The sequence below is a fragment of the Metopolophium dirhodum genome, chromosome 4 (genome assembly GCF_019925205.1).
Source record: "Metopolophium dirhodum isolate CAU chromosome 4, ASM1992520v1, whole genome shotgun sequence".
NCBI lineage: Eukaryota > Metazoa > Arthropoda > Insecta > Hemiptera > Aphididae > Metopolophium > Metopolophium dirhodum.
The window spans coordinates 12,147,301-12,173,410 of NC_083563.1; the positions used below are offsets into that span (position 1 = coordinate 12,147,301).

A 26,110-nucleotide genomic window follows, 5' to 3' on the forward strand; every position below is an offset into this window, starting at 1 on the left:
CAAAACTTTTGTGAAAATTTGCCTACCTGATAATGTACTGCTACGAATCAGAATTTTTATTCCGGGCAACAGAAAAGTGAAGATAAATTTTGAACACCATACACCGAATATCAAATGTACCAACTCTATATGACTCGAACTTTGTTCAGTTGGTTATTTAATATTCGGTGTACGTGTTCAAAATGTATCTTAACTTTTCTGTTGCCCGGAATAAAAATTCCAATTCGTAGCAGTACATTATCAGGTAGACAAATTTTCACAAAATGTTTTTTCCAAACATAATATTACTATATACATTCCGAAATATTGGTAATTATAATTTTGAGTAAGCCACTAGAATGAAAAAAAATATTTACTAATTTAGAGTAAAAATACAAATAAAAAACTTGACAATAACAGAATTATTTATGACAGTCATACATCAAATATGCATAATGCACCAGCGTCGTCCTTTCATTTAAAAAATTAAAATTGTAGAATTCTAGTTTATTTTGTAAAAAGTTTATGAGTAATTCTTAATTTCTACCGTATTAATTTCATACTATATAATTATAATAAAAGTTGCAGTTGAATTTCATGATGGATTCGTATACCCACCTATAAACCTTGGTAGTAATGAAAGGGTAAAAAAACTCGAAGGGTATGAGAAATACGGAGTATAAATTTATAATATTGATATATATAATATATATATAATTATAATTGCATGGCCACAGGTATTATAAACATGAAACCTATAGACAACCATGCACGCATAACATAAATAAATTATTTGATCGATGAGCCACCTCCCATATATAAATAGAAGTGTTGCCAAGATCCGTTTCATACGAACGGTGGATGTTTGTACACGCGCATTCAGTGATTCGCTGTCGTGATGGACATTCAGAACGAGAAGCACCATGTTTTCAACATCAGATTGGCGAATTTCATTGGATTATATCAAATCTTAGATCCCGGAACAATACGATTTCGAGGTCGAAACGTATACCAAATTTTCGTTGCGTTCTTTGTGCTGTACATGGCAGTTATATCGATGGCGTTGATCGTCGACTGTTTGCATTTATTGACTTATAATATGGCTATGAGTTTATTGGACTTTTTTATAGCAACAAACTCATTTTACACATGTTACAAGATGTGGATCGTCATTTACCGTTCGAACGACATATGGGACTGTCTGTCAATCACGCGGTACGGTTTTACGTCGTTTATCAACCGGAAGCGGAACGGACATGACATACTGGATCTTTGGCGATCGCGTTCAGTCTGGTACACCAGCTTGTTAGCCAGCGCGTATGTGTCGACGGTGGTAATTTTCACGTTAGGTTTTCTAGCTTTCGGTAACGTTCTAATACCGATCAAAAATCACGACGGTTCGATCGGAAATTACCGTCAGAACATTATAAATTTGTATTTTCTCTTATCTGACGAGACGTACAATGAATACTACACTACGTTTTTTGTTATCGAGGTGTGGTTCTCTGTCGCTATTGTAACATTTCTCGTTGTATTTGATACACTTTTGCTGACACTGTGCTTGGCTATATGCTGTCATATGCAAATGGTTAGCACTGCGTTCGAATCGGTCAACCACAAATCACTAAGTGACTGCTCTCATTCCTCTTCAATTGGTAAGTACGAGTTCACGTCAGTAAGTTGTTTAATACATTTTTTTTTTTGGCTTTTTTACCATGCATTTTATAGGAGTAGAGGAATTATGTTTCTATAATTAAAATACTTAGAACGTACATTAAAAACAAAAATACATAGTGGACATTAGTAACATTAAGAAGTCACTTAACTGTCCAAACGGTCGCTTATTGTCTATTGGTTGTAATTTTATCAAATGAATATTAGTGTTTCAATAATTTTAAATTTTAATACAACTTACTAATATCGTTACATTATTTTAAAATTGAGTTTCCTATATAAATTTGCAAAGCTCTTGTTATTTAAAAAAATTATTATGACGATTAATATTTGTTTGTATTTACGAGTGTTACTAATACAACAATAGTACACCTATTAACATTTAAATTATGATAAATATTTTAATTTTATATATTTATTGTTTTTGAATAAAATCTTATAATATAATACCTGTGCAATATTTGAGTTCCTCTCTATTCAATGCTGTATGTGGTGCTTTATTAGGACACCTTTAAAATAATGATTACTTTAAGGAATCAACACATTCCAAAAAAAATTCTTAACCCTATATTTTTGTTAAATTTTAAAATCACATTTACATAATTATGTAGTTTTGATTTTTTGTAATGCTTTATAATATTGTGGGAGTTTTTGCAGGGATTAGCTACTATAATTAACCATATTATATTAGATACGGGCTCTGCTCAGTTGGCATACGCATCAACTCATATTACTTTAATTTAATCTAAATGTATATAGTATATGTCATTGAATTAATGAATTATTCAGGAATAAATAAGTATCTAAAGTTACCACTACTGATTTAGAATCAAGTGTCCGAAACTTAACTGACTATGTCGCATTAAACTATTAGATTGTGTTGTTGGCAGATTGAGTATCTACCACCTATTCTTAGTTTTTTCTAAAAAAGTTACTGTAATATGACGAAGCTTCTGAATGCAGTAATTTTTATTGACATTTAGTAACCTATTACAAAACTCACACTGAATACAAATATTTTGTTCACTTGTAGATAACAACGATGAAAAACAAATTATATCTAATAAACATGATTTAATATATGATGAATTAATAAAAATTATTATGGACCATCAAGCTGTTATTAAGTAAGTGTTAATTTCATTCTTGAATTAAATTATTTTATAATTTTATGGCATTTTATGCCGGATAATAAGATTAAACTATAGGTACTGAGGATGACAATGGTATAAAATAAAACCTCCCTTTTTAATAATAATTATCATTTAGTCGTACCTACTAGGTAAAATAAATGAAATGCATAGGTGATGTGCGTCTGCGAGATGTGACAATATAAGTATTGTTTCCATTAACAATTCTACAAAATATTTTATTTTCCAAACTGTTTCATAACTTTAACAAGTCTAAAGGGATGTGAAATTCATATAAGCGTGTGAAAATTCACGGGAATCATACAGAAATATTGTGGCAACGAATAATTATAGTTTTTAGCAATATAATGATGGTGTAGTACTGTAGTTACTTCATTTAAATATTGAAGTTGTTTTCTTAATCCATTTAAAAAAGCATTTCAATAGTTTATAAATATATAAAAATAGGGTTTAGTTTAGATGAGCATATTATGTACCTGTACAGGGAGAGTTGTTGGTATTCTAGTGAAATCGAAAGGTCTCATTACAAATTACAATTCTATATGATTTTACATTAATACAAAAAAATAAATAAACAAATAAGTAATAACCAACAGTTTAACAGTATATTATTATTTGTGAACTTTAGGCTTTAGTTACTCCTATTTAAAGTTCATGATTTTTAAGTCCATATTTTCAATAGTCTATATACTCGTATCTTATGATTAAATTATAAAACCAATATATTATTTTTTTTTTTTTCAAAATGTTGAATTACATTATTTTATTTTACTACGTGAATGACAGATAATTGGTATGCATTTTACTATTTTAGTTCTTACGAATTTAATATTGTTATTTTTTTTTTCAGGAAATTTGAATTATTTTTAAATATATTTGAACGAGTCATGTTGTCACACATTTTTGTTTCGTCGATTTCACTCATCATACTTTGGTTTAATTTAATAATGGTAAGACAATATCGCCATACTTAAAAATTTGATTACAATATTAATATCAATTCAATTTTTATATAGACAATAATAAGTCATGTATGCAGAATTTAATGTAAATTTTATTATTTTATAATTTTATTAGTTTCTCCTAAGATTGGTTCAGATTTATAATAGCTTATCTAAGTTAATAAAATATACGTTCAAGTGTATATAATATATATATTATTAATATGTTAAATTATTATTTATTACAAACTGTGCTTTTCTCTTTAGTCATAGCCATACAAAATAAATAAATGATAATTAATTCAAACAAGCTCACTTATGTTTAGTAATTGTCTACCAAATTTTGAAATAATTAACTGGATTAAAATAATTTTAGAAAATTTTCAATGATAGTACATTAGCGATTTATGGCGATACGACAATAAAAACCATTGTGGCAATTCCTACAGTCTTGTTTCAAATATTTATGGCGTGTTATTTATTTGAAAGTGTACACAACCAAGTAAGTTTAAATGCATTACTTTTTTGTAAAATATTAATTTGATAAGAATGTTGAATGCAAGCCCCAGTTATAATAAATATTATGTATCATGTACCATTAGATGATAAATCTGATCTTATATTTTATAAAATCAGTATAAAATATGACGTAGTATGTAAGTTGTCTACAAACTTTGTAAAGTACCTACAAAACTCCGTTGATTCTTCACGTTTTCCATAAACAATGAAAACACGCAATAGAAAATTTATCAATTTCAATGAATCATTAAGCCACAGGTTTAACAGTTTGTTAATGAACACTTTTATATCTTGCCATTTTGTTTAGAAAGATTCAATAGTATATGCATTGTACAGCAGTAATTGGACCGAAATGGACATGAAGTGTAAAAAATTGATATTATTAACAATGAAATTGAATAATGCTAATCAGAAAACGTTAAGGTATACGCGAACAAGAGTTGTAAATTTGGAAATGTTTTTTAAAGTACGTACTAACAAAATAATTATTACTAAACTAAAATTATAAAATCATAGTCAAATACATTATGAAATTCATATTCTAAAATAATGTTTTAACTTATACCTATATAAATAATTTCAATTTTATATAATCAAGGATCTCACCCTGCGCTACTGCTAAAAGGGTTTTACTTTTTAGCGTACCTCTTTGAGTAGACCACTCTAATCCCAACTCCTAAGGGTTGCATAATATTTGAACTCAATGATAAAATAGTCCATATACGATGAAAAATGATTCTGAGCGGAGACCGACGATCTATAATAATACTTCTAAGGGTATTTTATCATATATTTATATACAATTATAATAATAAAAATGTGGGAAAGTAGGTGTTACTTTGTTGAACAGTAGGTTACAGGTGGGTCACTGTAATGGATTGTGTTAAATTTTAATTCAATGATAAAATATCATTGTATAAGAAAAATGATTCTGAGCGAAAACGGTCAGCCAGCCTATGATATTACCAAGTATATTTGATGATATTATTGTGAATAAAGTAATTTATAAATAACCTATTTACGTGGAGCCTTGTTTTAAATTTCAATCCTTAGCTATAAAAGTTGAACATTTTATAAATGTTTTACTACAAAATAATTATTAAATTATAAATTTGATAAATTTTTTTTTTGTTTTTCTTGGTGTTTTTAAAAACTACTGGGAAATTTTTCATTTTTCTATTAGAAAAGTTACTGTTGAAGAAAATCCAAGCATTTTTACTATCATAAAAGGTGACGAGAGACACAAAAATAAAAAAATTATAAAAAAACACACATCATTATAAAATCAATACATCATCGCTTCGATTTCTCTAAATAAACGATTTAAACATAATTTAAATTTACAACATTTTTTTGTTTATTTTGAAAGTCGAAACAAAGTCAAATAACAATAAAATATAAAACCGATATGTCATTCTATCTAAAATATAATTCTCTATCTTTATTGTGATGGCTGATTTTACTTTACACAATGTTAAATTTTTTGTTTATTTGACATATTATAGGTACCTGCAATACCTATTAACCAAATATTATTGTTATTTAGTATTTAAGTTGTATGACTGAAATAAAAATAATATTCTATCATTATTTTTTTTTTTTTTTGTTACCTACAGACAATGGGCCATTGTTACACAGTTGTATCGGTTTTAATAAATTGTATAAATTTAAAGAATGATTAATTTTTGTTCACTTTTTTTTTAATTTAAATAATTTTTTGATTATTTTATATCATTATACAATTATTATAACAACACTTACAATAATATGATTAATTATAAATGGATAATTATGTTATTATTCCAATTTATGTAGATTTATAGATATGTAGAAATACATCAAAATATAATTGTTATTAGTGCTTATATATCTATAATCTATATTGTATTTTATTTTTTATTAATAATACAGTCAACCACATAAGTGTTGTGGTTTTTTTAATACAATTAACAATGTGAATCATAAAATTCTAAAAAAAGGAAATTAACATAACTGCAATAAGAGAAATTAAAATAAAATTGTATTTGTAAAAATGTATTTTGATTAATGTTATTCATATCATGTTGATTTTTGTACCTAATTAATCCGGCTAGTTATCGCGTATTGTATTGCCTATGTGTGCATTTTAGGGCGTTATTTTCTTTTATTCTTAGCGTGACCCTACTGGGTCGTTGGATATTAGAAAGTAGAAATTGAAAAATAAATGCATTTTTTTAACTACGGTGAATTCTTTGTAGTCTCTTATTTCTCCGTTGCTTGACTATTTATTTACTATTTTAGTATACTACGTATAGATACATTGATCGTTCACAAATTAAATATTTTTATAACACAACAATATTTGGAATAAAATAACATAACAAAGTTTATTATACTAAAAATAATTACAAAAATAAATTATTTGCTTTGGCCAGCAGTTTGGGGTTATCGATTCGATAACGCGTACAAACATCGTTTAAATAAAATAACAAATATACATTATAAGATAATATATGAAACAGGTGGAATACCTATATTAAAAATTACTACGTGTTATAATGCCTGATTTGATTATGATTATATAAAAACTAGAAATCAAAAATATTAATGATTATAATAATAATTATAATAATAATAATAATAATAATAATAATAATAATATAATAATAATAATAATTAGAACCGTACGGGTTGGACGTATCATGTGGCTTTAACGTAATATAATATCACTTAATGACTGGCACTATCTTTCATCTTTGGTACGTGTCGATGGGCCCGAAATCATGAGTAGATAGTCATCAAGATCAACTGCAACGATAGTAAATATAACATTAACTTACCTACCTAATATGATATATTACAACAAAATAATATTTTCCGATCAATATAATTTACCTCTTCTAACGACAATGGGTTGCCCTTGCTCATTTTCGTGTCTAAGCTGTGGTACCGTTCTGGACATAAAAGAAAACATTGACAGTTAATTTAACTTATACTCGCCACGAAATATCCATCCTCTTACCATGAGCCAAGTGCAGTCGGACCATGGCCATTATGAAACACTCCGAAGTCAGGACTCGACTCTTGGCAAATCTCAGTACCAGACATTCGAGCACTTTGTTGCTGACAGTGCTGCCGGCTTCCCAAAGCAGAGGTCTAAGGTTGTAGCTGGACGTCTTTGTGGGGTTCACACCCTTTTCGAACTTTTGGAACGCTATCTGTGGGTCAAAACACACAAAAAAAACCCAACTTTAGTGAGTTTGTGTCCAACACAACTAACTGACGTGACAAACTGTTTTCATTATGAGAACATTTCACCTGTCATTTTTAAGGGTTTGGGTATAGACAATATTAATAAAATATAAAAAACGTAATCTTATTATCTAACTACACTTATATTTAGATATATTAGAGTAATACACTTTTCATAAAATCAAGAGGCGATGTTTTGTAAAAAATCGGATCCGTTTTTTAATATAATATTTTTAGTACTATATCAAATAGAATAGTATTTTATCAAACTTTTATGTTGTACACTATATTTTTGTAAAATGGGAATGTTTTTATTTTCAAAATATTAATTATTTTAATCAATAGGTACCTAATTGTGTTACTTGTGTTTTTAACTACTAAAGAACGAACAGTAATCACTATTCTCTCACAGTTTTATACTAAATATTCAGTAGTATAACATCCATTTATTTCAACGAAATGCTTTTGTACCTTCCAGAACTGCAACATGTGCATCAGCACGGGTATGTCCAGAATGTTGATACGACCACTAATGTTAACGTCTCTCAACATTATCAGGCTCTTGCAGAGCTCCAGACTGGGTTTCTCCGCCAGATACGCCTTCCAGTGCGCACGCAGAATCTTTTGCAACTGGGTCACGTCCAGTTCCGGGGGATATTTGACCATGAGCTTAGTTAAGAGTGGCTTTCCGTCCGGCTGTAAAATCAGACCAATGCGTTATATCGAATTTTGCTTGTGTGAGTAGCCATAACAATAGCCAAGGAGAGATTCGGTTAAATTTAAGGATGTGGAATTGCTATTTTTTTTTTTATAAAAATTACACATGAACAGACAGTTTAATTCGCAAAATCCTATCAATGTTTTACATATTTTTGTTTAATCATATAGATATAATATCACCTATTGTGTAATAAAAATAAATAATTCTATAAATATTGGTTTTTTATAATACATATTCCTATAATACAGGTTAATCAGTTAATAAAATAATTTATAACCTTCGAGAAATATGGAAATGTGAATTCTGGAAATATTTGAGGAGGCTATGTCATGTCGTCGAACAATACTCACTAATATCACAGTGTCTTCCAGAAACTCGGCAGAGATATTTTTGAACACCATGTTATCGTCGTTCACCTCCCTACGAGTTGTTGATTAAGACGTATAATATTGTGTCAGTGAGTTTTAAAAGTTAAAATAATAAAAATAGAAATAATAATTTTACCATATGTTACTCTGTTCGTCTGTCAATATTCGCAGTAAAAACTTGGCGTCGCAGTTGGGCACGTTCGTTTGCGGGACGACAATGTAATCGCCAGGAGGTAACGTGAAGAACGTCACCACTTCTCTCGCCACGGAATGGTTGGTCACATCCAGCGGTTGCTGCAAACGAAAACCAAATTGAATTTTCAGTACCAGTTCCTAGTTTAAGCACTTAAATAAAATGCAAATAGCACGGTACGATAACTTTTCGAAAAACAACGCGAATTTACCATAAAATTAATAAGTGTAAGTATTATACACTATAGTACATCTATACCCAGTATCCTCGCACTTAAGCCGTTCGTATCGAGTACCAGTGAAAAATACATTTGTTTCGGTGTCATTATATTATACGCACAGAGAGTATAATAATATTATAATTATTACGTGTATAGGCAGTATAATAAGAGTACCTATAGTAACCTATACGTCATTATAAAACGATTTATGTAGTTTATATTGTGTTTTTGATAAATATATTATAGGAAATTAAAAAAAAAAAATAACAAACATATCTCGCTGCATAGACTTGTGTGTTGACCTAAAAGTAAAAAGGACAAGTGCAATTTTTTCTTTCGATATCGATGGCACGGGCACGGTTATTAAAACGTTACCATTGTCCACGAAAATTCCGTATTAGTAGTTAGGTATAGGTTGCTGCAGCTATTGCAGAATACCAATGTACCATAAGGTATACCTACATAATAATATAGTTAGTTTTGTTGACTATTATTGTTGTGATGTTATATGTTTCGTTGCTCGTCGGCTGAATAATAATCGGCCCATTAAATGTATCATTATTATTATTATAATTACCATTATCATTTTCCCCGAAATAAAATACAGTAAAAAAACCATTATTATCGGCTCGTTTGTTTGACTATACGCCATCATCCAATCAATGAATGTACACAATTTCCCGCGAATCGAATTAGGTAAATTGGACTGTTTACCTGTTGTGCCACGAACTGCGGTGTCAACCTGGAAGTAGAATGAGGCACTTCGTAGACCGCAAAACCAATGGCGAACAAGGGCCGTGCCCCTTTGGCTTCCGGATCGGTTTCGTATTGCTGCACGACGGACACGACCACGTGGCACTTGTTGCCCGAAGTCCTGGGTATGCCGATGTGGAACTGGGGATTCATGGCCGTCGTTTCCGGGTGTCCGGGACCACCACCTGCGTTATATCCGCTCCTCCACCGTCTCCTCGCCAGCACTGCCCGCCACGGCTGTTTCGAATGCAACGCCGGTTCGGTCATCCAGTCGTCCGGGCTGACGTGCACGATGTCCAGCTGCGTGAAATGCCTGGCGAAATCCTCGAAAGACATCCTGAGAACGGAAAACCCCAAAACGTTAACTAAGAGTTCCGCCCGAAGTTTTAACAGTATTCAGCTGCTCTATATATTATAGGTAGGTACACGAATTATTGCGCCCAGTGTACTAGTATTAACCAACGATTAGGAGTCGTTTCTAAACTGGTCGTCAGTTGAGTTTTCATAAATACCTACAAGTAAATGTGTTTGAAAAAACAAAAACATTGTTCAAGAATAAAAATAATAATATTTAGATACCTACCTATAATAGTAGTAAATTTACGGTACAGTGTCAATATTATTTCTCATATTTTTACGTATTATAATCATAATAGTATACTACATTAATCAATACATGCTCTGCTGTACAGTACCAATCTAAAAAACAATTTTACTTTGCATATTTTTGCATATTATTTTAAACATCATTATATATATATCTTAATATAATATTCATAAAACTGTTTATTTTTAATGTTTCTATTTTATGTTTGAAAGAAAATATAAATTTATTATATGAATATAAAAGTTTAATTTACATAAATTCTTTCAAAAATTGTGTTTTTATATGAGCAAACCATTATGGTTACAACATTATACATGGCAAAAAACGATTGACATTTTAACATTTGAAGAAAAATTTGGTATGCCACACGTTAGCAAGAAAGAGACCATACTTGAGGTTACAATGTCTGTTAAATGTAAGACATCCAAAACATTTTATTTTCTAAAAAACGACTAATGCAATAGTTGTAGAACGCGTTTTAGTTCTTGATAACGTAAAACTATTTTTTTTGTCCAGTGAATCACTCATCCTCGATAAATGTGTGTTTTGAAAATTAAAATGCATTGTTATTTTTTTTAAAGCAAATGTTTTGAATTTAACCCAGAAAATACTATCGTTTCACCCAGCATATGCGTCACGGTCTTCTGGTCGAGTGGTCGATCGTTGCCATGTACACTTTTTCACGTTAACGCCCTAACTGTACTCACCAAAATTCGCCGTCGTTCCGCACCCTGACGCTGAGCAGCTCCTTGTCTCTGCCGGACAGGCCGTCCCATTCCCAACTCCTCTCGCTCCAAGGACCGGTCCACTCTCCTTCGCCCCAAGGATTTCTGAGCCTCACCAGCGGGGTATCGCCCAACGGACCTCTGACTCGTGCCAAACCCGTGACGCTGTACGCGTGCTGAGTCATTAGACCGTTCCGCAGCCTCAATTGCCTCTTGTTCTCCTTCTGCAACAGACGATGTTTTATGAACGTCGTAAGGTACTCAGGGGTCGACAGTATGCGAAAACCACCCCGGTTTTTCGTCACACGCTTAGTACTACACAGTACACTCACCAGGGTTATGGTAGATATGAGCAACGACGACCTAGGCACGGCGCTGTTGAGCACTTGATACGTTAGGAACCGATCTTGGTTGGAAAGGCCGAAACTCTGAACGATTCCGCCGGTCAGGTCCTGTAGTGCTCTAGTAGTCGAGCATCCAGGTCCGCTGATATTTTCGTAGCAACCGTATAATCTAATAGTTTATAATGTATATTATAAAAAAAAATTTCTAGTTTCACGGGAAAAATAAAATAATATCCCCCTATGAACATCTCTTCCGCTCGAGTGGATCATTGTCGAGACGTTTTAATGTAGACACCATCGTTCATACTCAGTTGTATGTTACAATATTTGTTATTTCACTTACTTTGCGTATGCTTTTTCCAATAACGCGGCCCAGAATTCGGTGGGATTAGTGGAACGCATGTAAACTAGTCGTCCTCTGTATGTGGGCAGCTTGTCATCGACCAACACTTCTTTCCACTCACCGAAATACCAAAACCGAAACCTGCAATGAGACAGATAAAAAGTTCGTTACAAACTTACAAGCATGTGTGGCGTAGTAAATAGTTTAATGTTTTTGTTATGTACAGATAATATCAAGCACTGTCGTAGTAGTAGTCAAAAAAGTGCTCGCTTTGTGCACGCTCCTATTATAATATTGTAACATAAATGTCTGTACCTCAAATACCCACGTTTCATAAGAAATATTTTTATAAATAAAATATGGTTTTTAGACAAAAACTAAATTAAAGTTTTTAATATATAAAGTCTTATAACATTTCTGATGTCCAAAATAATTTTAATACGACTGATTTTATATAACTCATTGAAAAGAAAAATTCTAAAAGCTTTAATACTTTAATACTTAAATATTATAATACTGCACACGATATTTCAAAAATATCTAACGGTGAAAAATAATTGATAAAATTTGTATAATGTGTTTATTTTAGTTTAAAACCGAATAAGAAAGATTTTCTTTGGACTGACAAACGTGGGTTGTATTGTGTTATGCGTATTATTAATAGGAATATTATAATAGCTAAATGCATATTGTGTAGCGTCCTCATAAATGGAACGGCGAAGCAATCACGGTAATAATTATTAATAATCACTAATAATAATTGTCCAACGAAATCACTTTGGATTTGCATATATTTTGTTGCATTGTATATATTTTGTACCACAGGCACACAGGTCCGAATTAAGACTAATTTTGACCCCAAACTCAGACTTTTTACTAAGTCCCTTAAAAAAAATTACACATGATTGTCTAAACACGGATCATATTTATTTATATAATTAAAAAAAAAAATACAATCATTATTTTTGTAATAAAATGTGATTATTTCAGATAATAAATTATAGTCGATATTACATCGACGATTACTGACTATTGGGTAGCTGTTTGTTGGATAAACCAAAGTGGTATATGCACACAAATAATAGTATGTACCTGGTAACAATGTAATCACGGTTGTAGATAATAATTTATATAAATAATAAACATATTATAATATAACGTGCACTAAAAAGAGACTTTTAAAGTTATTGTTAAATTTTATTGTACAGATTATAAATTGTCTAATTCAATAATAATAAAAATATATGAAAGAATTATGGTCCATATTCAGCGTGGTCTCTGGGAGGAGGGTACTGGATCCCTAAATTGTCCGATATTACAGAATTTAGTTATAAATGCGCAATGTTCAAAATGAAAACACTCTGTGTACGAAAACCACGTCCTACATGCGGTCATACAATATGTATATTATATCTGTTTACAATGTTGCGAATGTCAGGAAAAAATTTAGTAATGCTCTGCTATGGAATTTCACAAATTACATTTCCGAGCATTTTTGTCCAACCCAATCACAATTTACTACCTTAAACTCTCATATCATCTCACTTAAGTTCGCCATAAACTGGATTTCGTTCACAATAAACATATCATACACATTGTTGCCCACGCCAGTCAGCGAAGTCACTAAACCGCACACACACCCCTATAATCATAAAAAACCTCATAGGCCTTCAGTCGCCACTTGAACAATTATTTTTCAACGTACATAATAAAAATACATTAAAACAACTATAACCCAACTATATAGGCGCCGGTAATTGTGTCTTAAACGGCCGTCGGCCACTTAAGTGCGGCGCCAATAAATCCGGAAAAGGTGCGTTCAGGCAAACGGCCCAGCCCAGAATCTGTATATTATATTATAGTATTTTATTGCAAATTTCTACAAGTCATCATAGACGAGAGCGAGTTCGAGGTCTTTAGATTGATTTTGATGACACTTGAAGTAGTTAACTTACTTGGAGTTTACACTCAACAGAACCCTGAGAAGTGGTTGTTCAGACAAGGCACAGTTTGACAACATTGTTTGTACACACTGCAGACGAAGAGAGTTTATTTGTGTTTTTTGGTCACCTCCGTTTAATTTTACTCTGTTCTTTCTTTTTATTTACTTTTTCTGACGAGCTGGCGTTAAAATAAGGAGTTAAGACGGCTTCAACTAAAATCTAAAATACTCGTATTTCTTTATCGCGCGTCTCCAACAGGCATTCCACGAAGCCCGTAAAACGATAGTGGTCGGCGACAATTATATAGCTAGGTAGATGTACCGTTCCTCCACATTGTGATATGGTGACGAGACGAGACAACAAAATTCATCCTAGTTAATAATTGTTATTTATGTTATTACCGGGCGTTTGAATTATCGTCATTATTATTATTATTTTAATTGAAAAACCCCTAGAAAAAAAAATACGAAAGCGTGTATTGTAACCAGGACGACGACGTCCGTCGGGAACAAGGTTTATGGTCGTAAAAAAGTGGTTTAAACGATGTATAAATACAATAATAATCCACGGTTGGTCGGAGGGTGATGTAGGGGGGGGGGGGGGTGTTGAAGAATTGCTGGGTTCGGTCGATGGTGTCTGTATATTATATTCACTATGTGACAGGTCTTTATTATTGTTAATATTATTATCATTAAAATAATCGTCGGATTGAACCAGTACCGGTTGAGCGTCGCGGCGGGGTGGTTTTGGTGTGTTTGATTGTTGTTATATTGTTGTTGGGAGTGGAATACCAGTGATTCCGACTAGAGATGGTGACGGTGACAGACGCCGAGAGTGTGGCGATTCTGAGTCGTTTTATTTTAACTTTATTTTTAGGCATCTTATCCTAATTAAAATTAAATAGTATGGTGTTTGGTTTTAAAAATGAATTTAGATTATCGCTTGTAGATTACCCTTAAATTTAAATGTTGATAAAATATTTAAAATTTGTAATTTGTAACTATAATGGCTACTATTTTGACTAGTTTTGACTACTAACATGACCTTTGTCTCTCAAATGCACGCCTAAAGACTGCGAATATTCTTATTTCTTAATTACCGAAGTTAATTTCATAACGATATGTGTAAACAATAACTATGTTATAATAATATATGGTATATTGTTTTGAACAAATTATGTCTTTTAAATGTATTGGTGTTTAAATTATAATAGATTAATATTAATAAAACGTCCGTTAATATAGATATACAGCCTATGAGTTCCAATAACGTGTCAAAAAGTTTTAAAAATAACTATCCCTAATTTGAGAGTTATATAAATAAATATAACACATTTATTGCTTATAATAAATTATCCTAACCCGAACAAATTTTCATACAAAACAATTAAAAAAAATTAAAAATACATGCGTGATATTTTACCCCCCGGTAAAATCTCTATTGAATAAAACCCCCAAAATATTTTACCGGGAAGTAAATAATATTCTCTAGTGAAATTGTACCCACCGGTATTTTCTGGTAAAATTATACCAGCGGTAGGGGGGGGGGGGTAAAATTTCACTAGAAATAGTTTACCAGATGTTAATATACCATATCGACGACATTATTAGTTTCATTTCACACGTATAACCTACCGTTTCGATATAATGTCTCGTGTAAATGAACAATAATTATTTTACCGACATGCTGAGTACGCACAAGTGCAGTACGTATTCGTTTTTTGTTGGAATCTGATTGCAGGTTCGATAAATAAACACCATGAAATTATTATTTTTAAGAGACATTTTCATTTGGGGGTGGGGGCCGGGCGTGTAGTATAATTATAGAAGTCCAATATAAGTTTCGATCGGTACTTTTCTATAGAAACGAAATCGAACCACTGCAAGAGTTGGTATACCAGATAAGTACCAAATTATTGTTATATAGTTTATCAATAGTTAGCGAAACAAGTACTATTATTTGAAAAGTTCTAGTCTCGAAAACTATAATAGAATTACACGTCAATTAATTGGGATAATAGCTGCATCCATTTAATTTTGTCAACAAATCTACTTATTTCGAATTTTTTGGTTTTTCTAACGCACAGTGATTCATTGTCATTTTCGTATAAATCATACAAAGGATCGGAGACAACAAACCACTTTACAACTTCAGAGTCATCGTTTTATTTTCCGTGTTACTCAATTTTCACTGCGAATAGAAGAAGCGCGCGTTTGGGGAGAATGTAGGTACGTGTTCAGACGTGGGTTCGATAAAAACTAATTTAGGCGAATCCGTAATAATAATAATAGATCGCGAAACGAATGTTGGCAGTGAATATTATCATAATGCAATATTATGGTGTTGAGAGTGGAATTATTATTGCCGGATAGTTGTAGTCGCGTGCTTATTTTACGACCTTGACCGTGACCTTGTGGGACAGGATCACCCTACGGCCATACAACGCCACCGTCGTCGTCGTCGTCGTTCCGAAATCTCGCCAAACGGGATAGTTTTGTTTACGTTTGGATTTTCACGTAGTACGTACAAAATATGTATATACAACGTAAAAATAACAAAATTTTAAGTAAAAATATATTATGTGTTTATTTTCAACACTCATATTATGGTATGTCAGAGACTCAACAAACGTTTACCAAGGGTTCAGTTTTAAACATTTTTTTACCGTATACCTATAGTATAGTTCACGACTCACGTATTAGTTTGATAGTATTATAATAATTATTTTAATCGAAATTGCAATAAAACTAGTGTATATTACGAAATTCATGTAGGTATAGTAATAGTTTATTGGACAATAGTTTTACAGTAGATAAATCTATGTATGGCCAGAAGATGCATGTAATACTAAGTTTTTGTTTCCATACAATTATGTTGAACACAAATCTACAATATCGCACGGTTGATTGTTACTCTAATAATATAGTATATAATTTTCATAATTTGCTTATTGAATTATATGTTACATAATAAATTGAATGTAATATTTTATTCATTGAAATATCATGAGGAATAAAAATATCACCTACTCGATAGTTAGTGATTCTCTTAACGATAGATTAAACTAGTTCAAAAAACATTGTACTCTCACTGTGAAAACATTACACAACACGAATATAAGCACATAAAATATCTTAGGTAATATCGTCATTTTTTCTTTTAATTATTCTCCTCTGATAAGAAAGTATTTATTGTTTTAAATTTTATACAAGTGTACATAAGTAAACACAAGAGAAAACAAATAATATAGAAACAGTCAACATTTTTGTATTTTCCGTAAGCCTTGACGAATGTATCGGGTGAGAAGCGTGGTTCTTTTTTTAATAAATTAGTTAAAAAATTGATTTTCATCAGACTTCTACAACACTCGTACAATATAGGTTGGAAAACCGTATACAACGGAAGTTGTTGGGAATTAATTATTTTTTAAAAACATATTTTTTTTTTAAATTGTCTTATAATTAAATATTTATGATTTAAACTTTATTAAAAGTAAAAAAAATTATACAGTTAAACGCACCACATGCAGAAGCTGCAGAGACAAATACCGGCTTTAAATAGGATCAACACAGTAAATAAAATATGTTGTTCGAGCCGAACTGCGACGAACGGAAGATAGGCAAAAACGAAATATCGATACATAGTAATAATATTATGATGTCTGGTGTACGAAAAACGGATAAATACATCTTTTAGCGCATAATACGAACATTATAATGTTATTTATTATTATAGGCTGTATACTAACATTGACCACATTATAATTGTACGCGTTTCGTATAGAGTATATATACGATACCTTCCGACGCATGCAGTAACGCATCGTAATATAGATCTGTTATCATTTCGCCCACCACCCCCTCCCCCGCCCCCACTCACACACTAGTTTTCATTTTCTTCTGTTTCTCACGACAAGCCCGACAGCACGCCCGTAATATACCCATTATAACAATATCTGCACAACATAATATACTACGGCGAGAAAACGCCGCGGCCGTATAGATAAATCATTACTGCGCGAGACACGCGAGCGACTCTATAATAATATTATAATCATGACGGTAATAATAATATTATGAATTTATAACCGTAAGTATGGTATGTATAGGTATATACGTGTACGATATTAAATTATACGACAAAAAAACAAATTGTCGTACCTACGTTCTTGCCGCGCGTACCGGTTCAAAAGCGACTGCGTTTTGCCGCCGCGGAGTGCAGACTTATTTAAGTATACATTACGTTATTATGATTATTAAATCGTGCGTGCGTGTACCGCGTGCACTCTGCGCAGGTATAAGTAGGTATATTGTATATACCGGGAGCAAAACCGACAGTTTTGTTTTAATACCGCGCTAACCGAATGCAGTGTGAGGGGGAAAAACGACAAAACTTAGCATGGGTCTATGGCTAATTCTATATATTTCCACTTCAAATTATGGAACACGCTCGATACCACATTGGGCGAACTATCAAAGCTCGAACAGAGATGAAACAGTGATGGTTATCCGAGTTCGTCGATCGTATCACCGTATCCCTCAATTTCGACACCCTAGGATTTTGACGTGGGTAATTTGAAGTCAAATGAACAATTGAAATGTAAAAGTTAAATATACTTTAAAACACATTGACTACTCTGTCGTCAGGCTTAAGCGTATTATATTAAACGTCACCCCGGGTCCGCAAGTCCGCAAGTTGCACTTCAGTGCAGGTTCGCCGGAGGAAGGTTATAGGTACCTATAAATTGTATATAAGCTGGGCAATTATTTTCCACTTAACGAGTGCATTTTTTTCTTTTTTCATCATATTATTTTACGAATATGGTATACTATATCTGCTGTCACAGTATGTGGGCGCGGGCATGATACATTTTGAAGGGGAACATAATGTTATTACTTATTACTCTTCACTGGTGGAAAACAAAAGTAATCTAAATATTCAATATTTCGGGCATATGGCTCTCACTCATCTTTATTTATCTAATTATACCTACAACCGAACCGGTCCCAATATATTTTGTTCGTCTATAGGACAAAGGTTTATCGCGTATAAACAAAATATGATTATTTTTAACGGTGATCGTCATAAACGGACATAATATGACATATCAAACATATTAACATAGATGTGATTTTGGGCTGTGTACATACAAATTGTTTTCCAACTGATTTTCGTAACGCTTTGTTAATTTTCATAGAAACTCAAATCAACAATAAAAAAAAAAAATGTAATTGAATTGAATTTCTAACAAAGTAAAGCATGCCACTAGATATTTTTGCACTGCAGCACTATACCCAAAAACATTTCTATGATTCCTAAATTGCCTTGCACTGCAAGAAAGATATCTAGTTGCATGCTACTTTGATTTAAACCCTGCAGATACGTACAAATTTTTTTCATGATCGATGTGTAGACGGTTGAACGTATTATATAATTTCATACAGTTGGTTCGGACCAACGATACACCGGGAAAAGTATAATATACCGACGCAAGTAATACAACATATAATATTTATATATTCAATATTTTACGGTGTATACCTATACTATGACGTATGGTATTACTTCTCTCAAGCGACGGTCCCTGAACGACGCAAAATAATATTATATTATTCTCCGCGAACGCTATTCCAATTCCACTCACACCCACGCCCACACACTGTCTGTCGAGTCATTATAAATATTATATTCGTATATAATGCGAACACGTCGACGACGACAGTGCACGAGCCGGAGATCCATCCGCTGTTGCGGCAGCGTGCCACCTATATATGCTACCGTGGGAATGACGGTATTGGACACGGATGAATACCGTTAGGGCTTGAAGTAAAGTCGTAGAATAAAATATGACGCGCCGTGTGCATAATACAATTTACATAATGTTGTATTGTTCGACGGATGATATTGAATTTTTCAGACCGAAAAGATTGTGCAGAGTTGTGACAAAGAGCCGCACGCTCAGAGTTTGACACTGCTTCGGCGGACCCGTGATGATGAGGATAGATTCACCCAATAGCTTTTTTTTTAAAGGTGGTCAAATAATCATATTTTGAAATTAGTGCCTACAGTTCAATAATTTCGAACGATTAAATGTTAAAAATAATTATACGACGACCGATATTGTGCATGTTTGTACTATAATTAGGTGTTGAAAATATTGGGACCCAGTACATATTACAGAGTATTGACTTTTGGTTATTTATTAGTCATTATACTATATAAACTATAATATTATGGTCATTACTCATGAAATCGGTTTAAAATGTCAGTTAACTTGGTGGTTGAACAAATATCCTTGCTCAAAAAACGCGTATGGAACTTGTGAAAACTTTGTTAAACACCGTACCTATTGGTATATTGGGTATACATAGTTCTGTGGCTTGGTGCAAAAAGAGCCAATGTCACATTTTGACAAAATTGAGATTATTTGACCAATGTCATGAAAATTTGCTTATGTTACTTGTGTTAAAAGGGCCAATGTCTCTTATGCTGTATGACCAAAAAGGGTGTAACCAGTGTATTAGTGTATTACACAACACAATCGAAGAACATTAAAATATTAGTTATCGGCGTGGTGGCATATAATCCACGGCTAATACGATTATACAAAAAAGATTTGAATTTTTACGATGACATATTCTGACGTATTTTTCATGCACGCACGTTTTTTATGAATTTCAAAGCATTTAGGTAGCCAAGCGCTGTATAATAATTGTATATTAGTGTGATATTATGTAATCAATTATAAAGGTACCTATTAATAATTATTGTTAACTATTTTATGAAGTTTTTTTTTATTTTACCAACATGACCGCTCTTACAAAAGTCCCTCGGTAAATATATTAATTATTCATACAGTACCTATCAAAATCAATATAAAATAAAGATGTCCACCAGGTTTCTACGAATATAAGCAGATTTTAAATACTGTTATGGCGATGGTCCGTTCTCAATATGTGTATTCTCTTAATAAAATGTTGTCGTTTCTATTGATTTATAATATATATCAAACTCTAGTGTAGGTTTAGTCAATGTAAAATAAAACAGTTGCATGTTTACTAATTAGTATAATATCATTAGTGAGTTATTAGGTATTTATTTTTCACATAATTATTCGACTAATTAATTGTGTCCTCGGCAGTGTTTTTTTTTATCAAATAATCATGTAATAATTGTGGAGGTAGTGATATAATCGAGAGAAATAAATATTACAGTTAAACCTACATAATTAAACCACGATTTCTGATTGCTGGTGAAAGATAATGAATAAGTGGAAAAAAAATCGTAACAATTTTTATTGAAATAAAATACATTTGTGAATTAAATACATTTGCTTATGTTTTCAAATAAATAATCAATATACAAAATGGACTTTTATACATCAATATTCAACTATGCATTTTTCTGAAAAAAATCATCTGTATTTTTCAAAGAGTGCCTTTTTAATGCCATCATATAATTATGGCGTACAGTCCTACAGAACTATGAAAAGTGTATGATCGACCAGTGCTCAGTGGTCATCGGTCAGAAAACAGACTATAATATAATAACTTTTTGTCACACCTTCCCTGAAAGTTTAGTTTTGATGACGGTTGAAGGGTTGGAAAGCGATCTTTTTCATGAATTGAGAATCCCCATAGTGCCAGGTGGTAAAGTGGAAACCCCCAAAAGTGCTGGGCGTATTCCCAGACACTGAAATCTATATCACGTTCTTTACAAAACATAAACTTTTGGTCACATCTTATATTCATATATTATTATAACCTCCTTCTGCATGACGCGTACACAATTTTCTTTCATGAAATTGTTTTCGTAGAATAATTTGGTTGTTGCATATTATTATAGATCCCTGCATAGTGCATTATTTACCTTTGCCGTGATCGATGAACGCAGAGGCGTGACAAAAAAATAATATGCGTGGCTCGTTTGAGAAGCAAATGCGGCACGAGCGACTGAAATAGTTCACTTCCCGCTCTTGACACACAATACACCTATTATAAAATCCCATGGAAAAATCGAATTTCTGATACCAAATATTGTAAGGTCTTTAATAATAATTATTAATAAATAATTATTACCTATCTAAATTTCTAAATTATACTTATTATATTACGTGGAGGTACACGATACAACTGTCAATATAGTTATATACGTGTACTAATATATTAGTGCACGATTATTCGATAATAAGTAAAATGGTTTGCGGATTTTTGGAATAAAAATTAAGATATTGCGGTAGCTAATTGCAATGATCCACAAATACCATAAACTTATCATTTACCCAAAAAACCAAACGTTTTTATTAACATTATTTATTATTATTGCTTATAAAATATCACCACCTATCACCCGACGAATTTTTCCACCGGATGTCACAATAATTGCGATGCCTAGAGGCTAGAAGTATAGAATGCGCGCCACTGGTAAATGTATCTATGTATAAATTAGGCAACTCTATATTTTCCAATATTATGAGAGTTAACTTTCCCAAAAAATCGAGGAACCAAAACTCTTACAACACTATAGATTATAAAATATAAAGTTACTCAAATCACATGACACATCTCATCACTAATAAAAGTTATATCTGAATAACTCAGATAGGTCTCATGCTATAATTGTACAATTTTTATGTATAGACTATCACACGGTATAAATCGTTCACATCGTTCAACTATAATTATTATATTCAGGTGGGGGTAGAGTATCAGAAAATATGAATCAATTTAAACGAAAAATGAAGAAAAAAAATGGATTTAAATTAATATTACAAAAGAGATTGAGTGTCGGGCACTACAATTTTTGACCAACAATAATTAATATAATTAAACGATAGAATGGCCGCCACTTAAATAAAACTAGAAATCTAATAGTAGAGTTGTGTATACTCACATCATAATACAGTCGTTAATAACATTTTTAATACAAAACATGATCAGTAAATGAGTTCCACTCAAAATTCGTTTTCCAAATACCGACTGAGATGATTTATAGCTTTTAAATTTAATATAGAATCTACACAATAATCACGCCGCCTCTACATAACGACGAAAACGCCTGCGCACTGATTTCCTCTCCCTCCAACGAGTGTCCTACAACCGAAAAGACACCTAGCTCAGTATAAATTTATCCAAAATCTCTTTACAGGCTTTTATTAGTGTCCACATATCTAATATAATTAATTAATATACACAGTACGCACATCACTACATAGTGCATTTACACGCTGGCGGCTAATGTTCAATTAACTTGTTGACTGTTAATGATATTTAATATAGATTATACATATTATAATATAGGCTTCGGGCTTAATTTGCTGCTGTAGTATGTTTGAAAGAATATTCAATTTAAACACCGCCTTCCGTCCCTTTTTATAATAAATATGATTTACTAAAAGGTTTGAGCTTAAGATTTACTTAGGACTTAAGGCAGTGGCGTATTTAAGGGGGGGGGGGTGACGTAGGGTTCACATCCCCACCCATTGGCTTTGAAGTGGATAATCTTCCATATTGTGTTTGATGTGAATTTTGAATCAATTCAAATTATATTCATTGTTTCTTATCGTTAAATATTTTACTACCTAAGTAAAACGTTTTGAGAGTGAGGGAATTTTCTAATTTCCCCTCCCATTTAGCTATGTCATTTTCTTTTTTTGATCCCCCCCTTTTCAGAAATCATGACTATGCCACTGAAATAAGGTAGGTATTTAATACATTTTATTTTACGATTGATAACGAAATATAATTTTGTACCTATAGGCATATTAGTAGATAATACAGATCGTATTAATAATATTAGTTATTATTACTGATTAGCCCCAAAAATGTTTTCAAAAAAACATTCTGCAAAAGGATCGCTGTATAGGCGCATCATCTGATCGGACCTAACCTGTGCCACTAAAGACTGATTTTTTCACTATTTTATTTTTTATTATCCTATAACATATCCAATACAATGTATAAGAAAAATGGTATGAAAATATCACACATTATAAATTAGAATATCATTGCAGTAATATTTTAAATTATGATTTACCAGTATTATGGATATTATTTCACATCCATTTAGTGTGTACAATATGCATTTTGTAACAATGACATTTTCATTACCCAAACACGTCACACGTGTGTCGTGTAGGGTTTATTTTTTAAGAATATATCAAACGAATACATTTTCAAAAAGTAGATACATAAAATACAATATATAATATAGGTAGTGAAATTAATTTCAGTATGCGATGGACAGTATTTTACTGTAAAAACGATTCATAATATATATTATGATTATAATTTATAAATATAAATAATAATATTATAATATTTAACAATGATAATGTTATGTACCTATCAATGTTATTTGTGTTTGTGTGTTTAATGTTTATAGTACCTGAACAGCCCACAATAGGACGTGGTGGGGTCGAACGATTGATCGAGTGGTACGACCCTGTCAAGGAACTTTGGCGTGAGAGTCAGCGACGACACGGCGGCCAAAAAGCTGTGGTCGCCGAGTTCGCCTGGCTCAACTCCACATCGTCCGCCACCGCCTCCGCCCCCGCCGATGGTACCGTTGCGAGTTGGTTCGCCACCAGCACTTCCTCCACTTCCACCGCCCGCACCAGTCGACACCACTCCGTTTCCCTGTGACACCAACCGCGTCGAGTCCACCATAAACTTGGGCCTCTGGCACATTTCCTGGAACAGAAAATCGTTAGTCGCGATTCATGGTTATAATATTTTATATTATAATTTATTATAATATTATGTGGTACACGAACATTGTCTCATGCAACCACTTGCAAAGCTCGAGACTTGATTACAACATTTAAAAATACTATGTCGTATTTAAAATTTAAATATGCACTTAATAAATCAATTGAAATATGCGCCGTCGATAATATCATATGCGGCGAAATATGTAATTATACAAATATCAAAGCAATAAATATTATAACTCTACACATTTTCCTAGTTAAATTGATAATAGTGAAGCAGAACAACAAAAACATACATATTTTTTTATGGTTACCATTTAAATAATTATATTGATGTTTTGTTATCAAGTTTATTGTCACATAAATTTATTTTTGATAAATTTCCAAAATGATAAATATTATAATAATTATTGTAATATTGTGTAAGTTTATTTTTGTATTTAGTTTATCAAAGAACTACGCCTACTGTATATTACAGCATATATTTTCTGTATTTTTTACCGAAGCAACCTATGGTTTTTGAATAATTAATTTACAATTTTTGAATAGGTGTAATTATTTGTACATGCCTACATAATTTTATTAATGAATTAGAATTGTTGGTAATTTAATCAAACAATAATGGTAACTGTAACGTTATTTTATATAATATGTACATTGTACATATAGGCCCGACAAACTATTTAAACAATAAACTTTCTATTATTTCTGCATCCTACACACGTATTTTCAGCTGGTTATGAAATAAAAAAAATGAACAATATATCATAACAATTGAATAAAATGTCGTCGTTAATAATAATAATAATTGAATAATATTGAATATTTTCCTTTTTATATTGGTATCTATTAAATTCAACACAAAACTTAATATTTCTCTGCCTAGATCAGAGTTGATTCCACTGTCCTAAATACAAGAAAATAAAATACATTTTTACATTGACTTTGATCCAATATATCGTAGTGAATATTGTGGAGCATTGAACGAGGTCCGACGAGCATGCTACAAAACTACGTATATTTATCTAATGTATTAGCATCATTCAAGATCCGTCAGTCCGGCAACACAAAAAATTTCAAATTTTTCAAAATGTTGAAGTCAAATCTTACTAAAAAACTAGTAACCAATTCGTAATAATTTGTATCCGCAAAATCAGAATTTGTAACCTTAGTCTTAACCTCTGTATTTCTGTTTGATTCTTCGGGTGCTGGGTTGACGAATTCGGGGTGCCGGGCTGACGACCTCGTCATTAATCATAAACTGTAATAGATGTTACGATTTTACGAATATGGAATAATCATTAGCACGATTTGTTGGGATGCGGAAGCTGTTCTCTCCCGATTCTATTACCCTCTGATCCTATCCACAGCCGTAGAGTTATATAATTAAATTTAGGTATTTTGTATTTGTATGATGGTATAAATGTTTAGTCACAGTCACCGGCTGTAACGGCTGTTATTCAGTTATAATCGAACCGATATTTTGTGTCTAGATAATCTATATAATAAATATTATAATCATAAGTTATACATGGCTTGAATATAGTGGTAAATTGTAGGATGGGATTTATTTAATATGAACGTCAAAACCAAATAAAAGTGGTTTGTTAATTTGTAAGTAAAAAAAGAGAATAAAATAATGTTTAAAATTAGGTTGAGCTGATGTATAAAAAGTCATACTTTCGAG

General features: G+C 31.8%; 2 protein-coding genes across 3 annotated transcripts in view; one reads left to right on the top strand and one right to left on the bottom strand.

Moving 5' to 3' along the window:
* Positions 1-507: 507 nt before the first annotated feature.
* LOC132943222 (uncharacterized) lies at positions 508-6,458 on the top strand. The gene is made up of 6 exons (XM_061012112.1): positions 508-1,634; positions 2,687-2,780; positions 3,655-3,754; positions 4,122-4,247; positions 4,572-4,730; positions 5,881-6,458. Exons 1-6 carry the CDS (start codon positions 878-880, stop codon positions 5,944-5,946), a joined length of 1,302 nt encoding a protein of 433 aa, XP_060868095.1. The 5' UTR covers positions 508-877; the 3' UTR covers positions 5,947-6,458.
* A 146-nt stretch (positions 6,459-6,604) lies between these two features.
* The window catches only part of LOC132943221 (calpain-1 catalytic subunit-like), a 96,709-nt gene continuing 77,203 nt past the window's right edge, over positions 6,605-26,110 (bottom strand). For both annotated transcript variants that reach the window (XM_061012110.1, XM_061012111.1), the window contains 11 exons: positions 24,099-24,403; positions 11,770-11,910; positions 11,415-11,595; positions 11,065-11,306; positions 9,712-10,087; positions 8,721-8,878; positions 8,567-8,636; positions 7,967-8,191; positions 7,266-7,461; positions 7,139-7,197; positions 6,605-7,051 (listed from right to left, as the gene is read on the bottom strand). In XM_061012110.1, coding sequence (XP_060868093.1) covers positions 7,025-7,051; positions 7,139-7,197; positions 7,266-7,461; positions 7,967-8,191; positions 8,567-8,636; positions 8,721-8,878; positions 9,712-10,087; positions 11,065-11,306; positions 11,415-11,595; positions 11,770-11,910; positions 24,099-24,403 — 1,980 coding nt within the window. In that variant the 3' untranslated portion in view covers positions 6,605-7,024. The remainder of the gene's footprint in view (positions 7,052-7,138; positions 7,198-7,265; positions 7,462-7,966; positions 8,192-8,566; positions 8,637-8,720; positions 8,879-9,711; positions 10,088-11,064; positions 11,307-11,414; positions 11,596-11,769; positions 11,911-24,098; positions 24,404-26,110) is intronic.